Source organism: Candoia aspera, chromosome 1 (genome assembly GCF_035149785.1).
Source record: "Candoia aspera isolate rCanAsp1 chromosome 1, rCanAsp1.hap2, whole genome shotgun sequence".
Lineage (NCBI taxonomy): Eukaryota > Metazoa > Chordata > Lepidosauria > Squamata > Boidae > Candoia > Candoia aspera.
In genome coordinates this window covers 238,541,608-238,554,790 of record NC_086153.1, presented here as the reverse complement: position 1 = coordinate 238,554,790, position 13,183 = coordinate 238,541,608, and the positions used below count along the sequence as shown (strand labels likewise).

The window sequence follows — 13,183 nt, the reverse complement described above, 5'->3', positions numbered from 1 at the left end:
CTGTATCATATCCACCCAGTCTATCTAGAAATAAAAATGTGTCCTGTGTAAATGTTAATGCTACAAGTCTACTTTTCAGCATCTGCAAACTTGCCACTTGAATATCCTCAGTATACTGCCGATTATGTTCCAGACCATACAGCTCTGAACCTCTCCAGTTGCTTTCTCTTTCATCAACACTTTGTTTGTTTGTTGAAGTCCACACATCTTCAAGAGGCCAAGGTTGAGAAACACTGGTTTAAACATTAGATTTCTTACTTTGCAGAGCCAGGGTGGCTGCCTGTCGATCCTTTCTGGCTCATACTGCTTTCAGGATGTTCACCTGCAACAGACAACATGGATTAGTTGAAAGGCTACCATGCTTACATTGTAATCATTTATCTGCTTCCCTGTGTAACTTTTGTGTCACAAATTACAACAGTGTAATTGCAGTGAGTTGGCAATGGGGTCAGGCTGGTACTCAGTCTGGACTATGGTCACCATAGGACCTTTTCCCTTATGGTACCATTGTAGCCCTGATGATGCAAAAGGGAACAGGTTGTTCTTTCAAAAGAAGGGTGCCCACTGGGGGATTTAAAAGTTGAATGAAGCATGAATTTCTAGGACTGAAAACAGTTCACTGATTTAACAAGGCATCATCTATTCCTGTACTCAGAAAACAGGGAGTGGGCCATACTAGCAATGGGCCAAGCAGAAAGTGAGGATCTGCCTATAGGCTCCCTCCTTACTCTAAGAAGTTTCCCTACAGCAGCCATGCAGTCCTCTTGGGGCTGCCCTACATCCCTGATTAACAATACTTGCCAAGTTGAGAAGACTTATCTCTGTCTGCTTTTAAAAGGCCTTCAAAATGTGTGTCTTTGGACAGCTCTTTTAACTGCTGATCATTTTAATTCATTTTTAATAGCCTTGGTTTTAACTGAAATACATTTTTTTCCTAAGCTGCCAAGAGACTGAATAATCAGCAATATATCAAATTTAATTCCAACCAACCAATACATAAATATACATTTAAATTAAATGTATAACTGAATAACCAATTTGGAAGACATTAGGTTGCCGAAGAAATGCCACTTGAAATTAATTTGCCTATTGTACTACATTAAAATAAGAGGATTTCTAAAAATAAAAATTGGTGGAAAGAACAGGGAGAATAAAAAAAGGAAAGGAGGGAGAGAAAAAGATGAAGAGCTGCAAACAGTCTGAACATGGTTAGCTTTCATAGTGTGAAAAAAAAATCAAAACTATCCAATCTATAATTTATACCAAAGCCAGATGTTAAACTACCTCTACCTGCAAAGTAGAATCCATGGTATTCCTAGAAGCTTATAATGAATTCAGATTTGAGAAAACAGATTTCACTTCAGGTTGGATTCAGTTAATTATTTCTTTTTAAAAAACTATCCAAAACCATTTTTAAGCCAGAAATATCAAGTAAGTTTTGAGATGCTAGAAATCTTCTAAAGGTAAATCAGGTCACACCACAAATGAATACACACATAATACAAAGGAATGTATATTGGCATTTCAAAGGAACAAAGCCCCCTCTCTTTCTATTTTTAGAATTTCTATCTGATGGGATAGAAACTATCATCTGCAAAATCTTCAGGATGGCCATTTATAAAAAATAAATATTCTCCTTATCATTACAATAGAACCTATTTATTTAAGCATAAATCTCCTAATTTATAGTGGGATGGAGGGGTGTTGGATTTTTCTTTGCTTGTGTGTGTGTGTGTGTGTGAAATTCTCTTTCCCCTAATACTTCACGTTTGATCTTTATTTTTCCTATTTTTATGAACTATGATACAGGTCTTCTGATTCTCCATGTGAGTCTCCATGTTCAGACTGTTTGCAGCTCTTCATTTTTCTCTCTCCCTCCTTTCCTTTTTTTATTCTCCCTATTCTTTCCACCAATTTTTATTTTTAGAAATCCTCTTATTTTCTTTCTGATATGCATCTCTTCTTGTCATTTCCTGGAGTGAATCCTAGGTCCTCTTCATTGCTTGAGTGGGTCTGAGATAGTGTGCCTACTGTTCATTGCATATGATACTTCCTTATCTCATAATGTAACATACTATCTCAAACATTTTTATTAACTGATGGGCAAGCAGCACATAATAAATGATTCCAAGAAGAGCTTAACCTTTCCCATCAGCCACGTCCAAAACCTGCCTGACCAGAATAACTAGTGTTCAGAGAACAGTAGACTCTTCAACCTTTTGAAGCAGTTTTTGAACATTTTTATTTTTAATTGAAATACAATTCTTTCTACACTAGTTCAGCACATCTTCTCTACAGGTCCTTTGATGAACTTTGATGGAAACAGCTACTGATCTTTCTTCAGCCCTTGTATCTCTGCCTTAAAAGAAATACAAGAGGGATATTTTAAAACTTTATGGTAGCGAAACTCTTTAAATTATCTGGCTGAATTTCTGCAGGGTTAAGATATCACTGCTTTTTTTTGCCCACTCTGCCAAAAATTGAAGCAGACATTATGTATACTATCCCATCATAGCTTATAATCATTTACCAAATCTCAGTTCTCAAAATAATTCAATGGAATCTTGTTAGAATCTGAATTTCAAATACAAACCAAATCTGAAATCTGAATCAAATCTTGGCTAGTTCACGTACCCCTATTTATTCATATTGGACATTTTTTCTCTTTAGTGTATCTGTAAACACAAGGTGACATCAAGGTAAAAACTGACAATAAACACATTGAATCAGTTCAGGACTTTATTCATTTTCCTTGGCTCACTCAAAGAGGCGGCACTGGACCTGAAATTAAATGTAGAATATCACTTGGTTGCACTGCAATGACTAGCATAGAGAAGATCTGGAAAAACAAGGACATCACTCTTAATACCAAATACAGAAAAGTAAATGCTATTGTTTTCCCATTAATTACATATGGTTGTGAAAGATGGACAATAAAAAAGGAGATAGAAGAAAAATAAGACTTCTTCAAATTATGAGTTTGGAAACAGGTACTGTGCATAGCTTAGACAGCAAAAGTAACAAACAAGGAAATTTTAGACTGCATCAAGCCAGAAATATCACTAGAATAAACGGCTGCCTTATTTAGGTCATATCATGTGATCAAATTCTTAGAAAAATCAATTATGCTAGGAATGGTTGGAGATGCTAGAAAACAAGGCCAGCAAAGAATATGTTGGATTGATGCCATCAAGCAAGATACAGGTTTAAACCTGGAAACATTAAATGAAGTTGTAAAACATGAGAAAGAATGGAGACAGCTTGTCATGAGTAAGGATGGCGAGCAGGGGGCTCCCTTCCAGACTGTTAAGCGCATGCGTAGCACTGAGGAATTGGTGAGCCATTCCAAGAGGCACAGATTGGGACCGCCTTAACCTGCGGGGTTTATATGGCTGGGTTTTTCCCACGCTTGTTCAGTTTGTTAGGATTACTGTTATGTACTAGCAATAAACATTAGAGAACAGTTCCCTGTCTCAGAGTGTTTCCTGGGAGTCAGGACACAGCTAATCTATAAAGTCTCTGAAAGTTGGATGTGAGTGAACAGATGGAAGACTAACAAAAACACAAGATAAACCACAATTTTTTGCTCCCCACACAAATCTTATTGTATAGTAACAGGAACTGGTTTAGATGGAGTATTACTGCATCATGACATGTTGTATCCTTTTTGCTGCTACTAAATCTATCACAACTCTCTTTGTCAGTTTGATGCACGGGACAAAGTTACTTCATTGCTATAAAAAGCAAACGTGGATGCTAACATGAATTACAACTTGGTGAATTAGTTCTCTCTTTTACTTTTATCACTGAATTACCTTCCCCACAACATTTCCCTTTAAAGCCATCCATTCCCAAATATCTCAGTTGGCCTTACTGTGGGGCACCCTTTGCAATCAGGACCATAGAGGAAACAAATTGTGCCACGCTTGGGATTGCTTTATTTGCACACAATGAATTTCCAACACTTGAGTCACTTCCTATTGGAAATTGTATACAACATATGCATTGAAAGTCATGACTGAAAAAATATTGTACAGAAGGTTGGCTGTAGCTGCCCAGTAAATATACATGATATTAAAATCTACACACTCAAATGAGAAATGATAACCCACATGGAGATTTTCTTTTAAAAAAACGACTGGCTATTACATGACTAAAGGAAACTTTAACCAATGCATTGTATGAGATTCAAATATATTTGGTTATAGAAAAGTTCTGAAGCAAAATGCATACTTTGTTTTTAACTGATACACACATGCCTCGTAGCTGGCATACTTTTTGAAGAAATTTATATTTGTGGAAGAAGGGGGAAACCTCTAAAATAGCTGATACTGGAAACAAGTCTATTTATAAGAAAATAGAATACAGAAGGGGATGAATTCAGTATCTCCCATCCATCTTATTTGGTTAGGTGGGCCCGTATTTAAAGACTGGAGTCTGCTGCCACCATGGTAATTGGATCCTTAGAAAGCTTCACACATTTATTTACTGAAAACAGCAGTCTTCATTGGCCATTGCTGGGTGTACACAGATACTTCATTTAGTAATCTATAAGATCCATCATTCAGGGAAGCATTTTTGTGACCTTAGACCAACAAAAAGGAACTTGGATATCATGCAAGGAAAGAGGGTGCGTCTTGTTACGAAGCCAAAACTGGTACACCTTGTTCTTGAACAAAAATAAATAGTTCACATTGCTGACATTTAGCAGAAATTAAAAATAATGGACTTCAAGAGACGTTTAACTAAAACTAACCTGCAGGTCAGATATGACAGGTATGCTACAAAAAAACCAAGCATAGTAGAAGGCATCATATTGGCAATGGAGAAATGGTAATAAACAACCACTTATTAAAGGCACTTTTAGGACCTCCTCCTGGTGTTTTCAATTCCTTTCAAAAACAGCCTTTCCCATCTGGTAGCTATGTTGGCTGGGAAATAAGGGATCTGTAATGTAACGCATTTGGGAGTACACCAAATTTGGGAAAGGTGCAGTAACCAGAAATAAACCAATAAGAACTGGATCTTATTGGATCAACTGGATCTCTTCAAAGGCTTCTCCTTGCAGCAGTAGCCAATCAGAAGTTCCCAGGAAGTTCAAAAGGAAAAGGTCACAGCAACCATTCTTGTTTAATATTTATCCCCACCTGGAATATATTCCCTGCAATTCTGGACTTGCCAGGTAGCTAACATTTGAATAAGCTTTCAGCAGCTACAGCTTTAATTTAATTTAATTTTTCAATGGGTGCAGATGGGGCTATGACATGATGATGGTATGTGAATAACAGGGCCTGGATAGGGATGGGGGGGTGGGATCATATGTTATGGAGGATTGGTTTTTGTAAGCTATCTGCCATGTCATACATCTTCTATTTCCCATCCCAAAAAGGTGGAAAATCATACCTTGTGATTTGATGCCAAACTTTGGCAGTGTTATATCTGGGAATTCATGTCATTTGCAGATAAGTCACCCATGATCTAGTTGTTATTACAGTACTAATTTGATTTTACCTTATCCGGGCTGCAAAGTCTGGGTAACAGATAACAGCAAAAAGTCAGAGCTTCTACATTTCTTTGCTTGTGTGTCCAGATCTTTGCAGCCCAGTTATGGGAGCCCTATTATAATCAGGTAAATCACTACAAGATTTAAATGATCATTTTAACAGCTAGGAACAGCACCTGTCTTATCCTTTAGCTTTAAAACTAGTAGCTTATCTGCATATAGGACAACCTACTGGTTTTCCCTGGGTGCATATCGTAAGTATTCTCTGAAGCCCTCATTTTTGGGTTGAAAAATGAATTAAGAATAAATTGATTTAATAAAGAAATAAATATTATGATCACTGGGGAACTTGGAAAAGCCAATTCGTCACAGGATAGGGGGGACATACAGTATATGGAGCATTAATTGGAAATAATCACTGGAGTTACCCAGAGTAATAATAAGAAAAGGCCAACCAGATGTTTCAAGGGGCTGCAGCAGCAGTACTAAGGAATTATATGGATGCTCATCCTGTTGTTTGTTTCTCTGTTTTCCCAAGAGTGGAATGCTACAAGGTTACTTGCTATTCAGTTCAGAGAGCTGTGCCTCAATAATATATTTAAAACACATCCAATATCTTTAATATCATTAATGGATTACAGTTATTCTAGCAGACAAACTTCAAAGGACAAGTATAAACTTGGCTTCCCCTGCTTTGCTGCACTGTGCTCAGTCATAAAGCGTTCCTGACTGGATACAGTTTGTCCTTCATAAATGGACAAAGCAATCCAGCAAGATCTCTTCCATACAGCTACCAGTTTCTCTTTGCAAAACCTCATCAACAGGGGAAAGCTGATCCATATCTGTCATTTCAGCAGCTGACCCTGATGCATGGCATGAACTGATTATGTGACCAGTAGGAGACTACAAAAACCAGCATCAGACAGCCTCTTGCTCCCTTATCCATGTCCAATGAGTAATGATTTCATATTGCAGCGAACATGGTACTTGGTGATACTAAACAACCTGAGCAGTTGCTATGAAATACGGTTGCCAAGCAAAAGGGGCTTTTGCTGTGCTGAATTTAGGGCCCACTCCAGCTGCAGGGAGGAAAACTGCAGGAAGCAGGGAGAGCTGAGGAGACAGGAAGTAGGATGAGGTGAGAATTCCCACCAAAGGGGAAAACAGACTGCCTCACCGCTTGACAGGCATTTGTTTTTCTGGCTACAAAGTGGCTTCAGAGGGGTTCCTCTTGCACTGCAGCTGATGAGGAAGTGAACGGACTTATCCGCTCACAGAAACACCAATGTGGGATCACAGGGTTCAGAATTTATTAGGGGGCAACAGAAATTCTGTGTATGATGATGCCCTGAGTTGGTGTCAAGTCAAGCGAAAAGAAAACTCATATACTCCACCAAGCCAAAAAAAAAAAAAAGCTGAAAGTTACCCCTTTTCAAACATTTAAGTTTAAAAAGGAAGTCCTTTTGACAGCACACACCAATACACACACCTACTCAAAGTAAGCATTTTGATTTTAATAATGTTCACTCCCAAATAAGTGGTTATAAAAAAATAGATACTGGATTTGGTAGAAGGCAATTATTTTTGCAGTGCAATCATATACTACTAGATGCACATTTATGCACTTTAGTTCAATGGGACTTATACTGAGCAAGTACAGGATTGCAGCCCATAACTGAAGCTCAGTAATAACTCTATTCAGGTTTCACAAGCTATCTGAATCCCTCTTCCTCAAAACTTGGGCTTACCTAATGTCTCATATATCTGTATGTTTATTTTTGCCTGGCCTTCAGCAAAGGATTGTTACCTTGTCGTGGTGCTGGAGCTTGAGCACCTCAATGATGCCATGAGCTAAACTGTGAAGGGCCACCCAAGACGGGAAGGTCATGACAGAGAGGTCAGACTAAATGCGATCCCTGGGGAAGGTAATGGCAACCCACCCCAGTATTCTTGCCGTGAAAACTAAATGGATCAGTACAACCAGAGATATATCAGTATACCATCGGAAGATGAGACCCCCAGGTCGGAAGATGGTCAAAATGCTACTGGGGAGGAACAGAGGATGAGTTCAACCAGCCCCAGACGTGATGACGCAGCTAGCTCAAAGCCGAAAGGACGGCTAGCGGCCGATGGTGCTGGTGGTGAACGGCGAATCCGATGTTCTAAGGATCAACACACCGTTGGAACCTGGAATGTAAGATGTATGAGCCAGGGCAAATGGGATGTGGTTATTGGTGAGATGTTAAGATTAAAGATAGACATTTTGGGCATCAGTGAACTGAAATGGACTGAAATGGGCCACTTCACATCAAATGACCACCACATCTACTACTGTGGACAAGAGGACCACAGAAGAAATGGAGTAGCCTTCATAATTAATAGTCAAGTGGCTAAAGCAGTGCTTGGATACAATCCAAAAAACGACAGAATGATCTCAATTCGAATTCAGGGCAAGCCATCTAACATCACAGTGATCCAAATATACGCCCCAACCACAGATGCTGAAGAAGCTGAAGTAGAGCAGTTCTATGAGGATCTGCAGCACCTACTGGACAGCACGCCTAAAAGAGATGTTATTTTCATCACAGGAGACTGGAATGCTAAGGTGGGCAGTCAAATGACACCTGGAATTACAGGTAAGCATGGCCTGGGAGAACAAAACGAAGCAGGACATAGGCTGATAGAATTTTGCCAAGACAACTCACTCTGCATAACGAACACTCTCTTCCAACAACCTAAGAGACGGCTTTATACATGGACTTCCCCAGATGGACAACACCGAAATCAGATTGACTACATCCTTTGCAGCCAAAGGTGGTGGACATCTATACAGTCGGTAAAAACAAGACCTGGAGCTGACTGTAGTTCAGATCACGAACGTCTTCTTGCACAATTTAGGATCAGACTAAAGAGATTAGGGAAGACCCACAGATCAGCTAGATATGAGCTCACTAATATTCCTAAGGAATATGCAGTGGAGGTGAAGAACAGATTTAAGGGACTGGACTTAGTAGGTAGGGTCCCGGAAGAACTATGGACAGAAGTTCGCAACATTGTTCAGGAGGCGGCAACAAAATACATCCCAAAGAAAGAGAAAACCAAGAAGGCAAAATGGCTGTCTGCTGAGACACTAGAAGTAGCCCAAGAAAGAAGGAAAGCAAAAGGCAACAGTGATAGGGGGAGATATGCCCAATTAAATGCAAAATTCCAGAGGTTAGCCAGAAGAGATAAGGAATTATTTTTAAACAAGCAATGCACAGAAGTGGAAGAAGAGAATAAAATAGGAAGGACAAGAGACCTCTTCCAGAAAATTAGAAACATCGGAGGCAAATTCCAGGCAAAAATGCGCATGAGCAAAAACAAAGATGGCAAGGACCTAACAGAAGAAGAAGAGATCAAGAAAAGGTGGCAAGAATATACAGAAGACCTGTATAGGAAGGATAACAATATCGGGGATAGCTTTGATGGTGTGGTCAGTGAGCTAGAACCAGACATCCTGAAGAGTGAGGTTGAATGGGCCTTAAGAAGCATTGCTAATAACAAGGCAGCAGGAGATGACGGCATCCCAGCTGAACTGTTCAAAATCTTGTGAGATGATGCTGTCAAGGTAATGCATGCTATATGCCAGCAAATTTGGAAAACACAAGAATGGCCATCATTGGAAAAAATCAACTTATATCCCCATACCAAAAAAGGGAAACACTAAAGAATGTTCAAACTATCGAACAGTGGCACTCATTTCACATGCCAGTAAGGTAATGCTCAAGATCCTGCAAGGTAGAATTCAGCAATTCATGGATCGGGAATTGCCAGATGTGCAAGCTGGGTTTAGAAAAGGCAGAGGAACTAGGAACCAAATTGCCAATATCTGCTGGATAATGGAACAAGCCAGGGAGTTTCAGAAAAACATCTATTTCTGTTTTATTGACTATTCTAAAGCCTTTGACTGTGCGGACCATAACAAATTGTGGCAAGTTCTTAGTGGTATGGGGATAACAAGTCATCTTGTATGCCTCCTGAGAAATCCGTATAACGACCAAGTAGCAACAGTAAGAACAGACCACGGAACAACGGACTGGTTTAAGATTGGGAAAGGAGTACGGCAGGGTTGTTTACTCTCACCCTACCTATTCAACTTGTAGGCAGAACACATCATGCGACAAGCTGGGCTTGAGGAATCCAAGGCTGGAGTTAAAATCGCTGGAAGAAACATTAACAATCTCAGATATGCAGATGATACCACTTTGATGGCTGAAAGCGAAGAGGAACTGAGGAGCCTTATGATGAAGGTGAAAGAAGAAAGTGCAAAAGCTGGCTTGCAGCTAAACCTCAAAAAAACCATTATGGCAATCCGCTTGATTGATAACTGGCAAATAGAAGGAGAAAATGTAAAAGCAGTGAAAGACTTTGTATTTCTAGGTGTGAAGATTACTGCAGATGCTGACTGCAGTCAGGAAATCAGAAGACGCTTAATCCTTGGGAGAAGAGCAATGACAAATCTCGATAAAAGAGTTAAGAGCATAGACATCATGCTGACAACAAAGGTCCGCTTAGTTAAAGCAATGGTGTTCCCAGGAGTAACATATGGCTGCGAGAGCTGGACCATAAGGAAGGCTGAGAGAAGGAAGATAGATGCTTTGGAACTGTGGTGTTGGAGGAAAATTCTGAGAGTGCCTTGGACTGCAAGAAGATCAAACCAGTCCATCCTCCAGGAAATAAAGCCAGACTGCTCACTTGAGTGAATGATATTAAAGGCAAAACTGAAATACGTTGGCCACATAATGAGAAGACAGGACACCCTGGAGAAGATGCTGATGCTAGGGAGAGTGGAAGGCAAAAGGAAGAGGGGCAGACCAAGGGCAAGATGGATAGATGATATTCTAGAGGTGATGGATTCGTCCCTGGGGGAGCTGGGGGTGTTGACGACCGACAGGAAGCTCTGGCGTGGGCTGGTCCATGAAGTCACGAAGAGTCGGAAGCGACTAAATGAATAAACAACAAAATTCTTCCTGGCAGATTCAGATACAGTTATGATGCATTTTGGAAATAAGCTATTATGCACTATAACACTGTCTTCCATTTTATTTTATTGAGTCTCTTCTGTGTTACTGTCTCTGTTCCTGGGATGAACAGGTGGTAAATCTGGATTTATTGGTAGATTTTTGAGTGAACAGGAGCCAGTGTCAGATTTATGACTTCCAATTGTTTAACAGCCATAGAAACAAAATGATTGCAGATGTATATTGCTGAAGTTAAGAAAAATTAGGATAAGAACATTGCGTTTCTCTTAGGAAAATTATGGATTGCATTTTTTTTCAATGCAAAAACTGAACAAAGATAACAATTATTTCATCAGAATCTTGATCCCTTTTGAGCACCAGGATCATAGCTTTTCTTCCACTTCCAGTTGATGGCTCTCAGATTTTCATTCAAAAATTCCTTTTTTAAAAGTTTCCAAACATCAAGAAAGCAGTGTAAACAAATTCCTTCCCTCTGCAGACTTAAAAATATGCTCTGAAAGGCTGAGAAGTCGTCTCAAGCCATGTGTGAGTTCTCAAACAGTGTGTGAGGCGGTATAAGGGACCTGCAGCCAGAAAGTAAAATCAATAAAAATCACCTTCCTTTAGCAGGAACTTTAATTGGATCTCAGTCCTTCCAAAAACAGAAGGAGCCATTCACTGAAGGGCAACCAACTTTCAGCAACTGACTGCAAGTTTTTACAAGGAACCCTTCTTAACATCAGTACTGCTGGCAAGGTTTAGCTTCCAAGGAGAAAAACGGGGAGGTGCACCTTCTCATGAGTTTGGTAATCCAGTGCTATAAAGCAGAGCAGTCCAAAAAAGGAGGTACCCCTTATTGGTAGATTTTTTTTGGAAGGCTGTCTTAGAAAAAGTACACAAACATCTTCACATAAAAGCTCACTGTAACTCTCTGGAATGAAAAGGTTTTATTGAAGAAATGCCTAACGGGGATGGTGCTACAGCATGAGTTATGGCTTTTTGCTTGGGGAAAAAAAATGTTTCCCAGCCTGGCTGAGAATAAAGCAGAAAGAGTTTGGAAAACAATTTCAATTTTTTTTTTCCACATGGCCAATGTAATGCAGATTTGAATGTTGGACTTTTGACTAATGAAGTAAGACAGGCCTTACTCAAGAATTATAAATGAGGGGAAAGAATGGAGTGAAAAAGTAAAAAACAAAACAAAACCTTTCTGCAGCTGACCTAAAAACACAAAGTATGTGGCTTCCTCTTGATAGCCAAGATCCTAAGTTTGTCCACTGAATTGTATTTTCACCCCATACTAATTTGGTTTGCACACACAATCAAATTTTAATTCAGAGTTCTTTGGTGAATTCCTAACCCTATGAATCTGAAATTCGTTGCTGTAGGTGAATAACTTTAATACCAGGAAACATGCCAACTAAATAGGTATGCATAAAGATTCCTTGCAGAACAACTTTTAAGCATTTATGCAGAAATGTCCTATACTGTACTGTGGAGTCCTTGGTGCTCTTGGAGCCTTGTTGTTTTCTTGCAGATGTTTCATTGCCAGACGAGGCAACGTGTTCATTGCGAAGGACTCCACAGTTCAACCCTGAGCTACAAATATTCACTTTGACTGGTATTATACTGTACTGCCGGCTGAGTCCTGACCACTGAATTTAAACTCAACCCAGGCATTTGTAATTTCAGGATAGCCTCATAAGAGCTTGCCCCACTGCTGAGTTAAAGTGTGATGTACCCATCCTGGCAGAAAGCTATACTCGTATAAAAATTTGCTATCTCCAAGGTCAACCTCTACCATGGATTTATAGCCTGTACTTTGGCTTGCTGACAAAAGCTAGTGTCCTGATTTCACATACACCGAGCAGATAAGCAAAGCAGTTGGTAAAACCCTCTGGCTTTGGTGTCCTCCTACTTTCTGAACATTACAGCCAACAGGAAATGATATGCCGATCAAGACAGCGATGGAGGATGGGGTAAGTTTCAACAGGTGGCTGACTGGCCTCTCCTACTTTACTGTGTGGGTCAAAGCAGAAAGCATGGCCATCAATTGAAAGGGCCAGCTCCCTCAAGACCTGGCAGTACAACCTTAATCTGCTGTCAAAACCAGCCCACTGCAAAGGTGCACAGAGGAGCTGTGCAGTAAAACAGGAGATAGCATAGCTCCCCTGGCTACCGATCAGCTGTCTGGTGAGCTGGTTTTGGTAGCAGGTTTAGAGTGCCTCCAGAAGAGTATTAAACCCATATAGCTATATTCCAGAGAACAGTGCAGAATTCATTATGCCTAGCCATTAGTTCTAGTCTTTCTGTAGACCATCTGGATAAAGGTTGTGGGTCACAATCTGAGATTAAAAAGAAAAAAGTATATTAAGGGCCTCCCCACACTTGCATCTAACTACAGTAAGAACATGCCTTGGCAACATGCAAGTGTGGGAAGGCCCTTAATATTTTTTTTCTTTTTATTCTCAGATTGTGACCCACAACCTTTATCCAGATGGTCTACAAAAAGACTAGAACTCATCATACTAGGCTAAACCTGTTATATAGTAGGTCTAATAATATTTTGCTCTGGTTGAACCCCTAACTCCCTCAGTATTTTCATATAGTAGATGGGGTTGTTTTAAGTATGAGCTGGCTTAGACAAAAGAAGAAAGACAAGGGGGAATCCAAATACTAG

General features: G+C 39.8%; 1 protein-coding gene across 1 annotated transcript in view; it reads right to left on the bottom strand.

The window, feature by feature from the left end:
• Window positions 1-360, bottom strand: part of EPS8L2 (EPS8 signaling adaptor L2) — a 66,759-nt gene extending 66,399 nt beyond the window's left edge. The window contains exon 1 of the mRNA XM_063289312.1: window positions 259-360. Coding sequence (XP_063145382.1) covers window positions 259-338 — 80 coding nt within the window. The 5' untranslated portion in view covers window positions 339-360. The remainder of the gene's footprint in view (window positions 1-258) is intronic.
• Window positions 361-13,183: the final 12,823 nt, after the last annotated feature.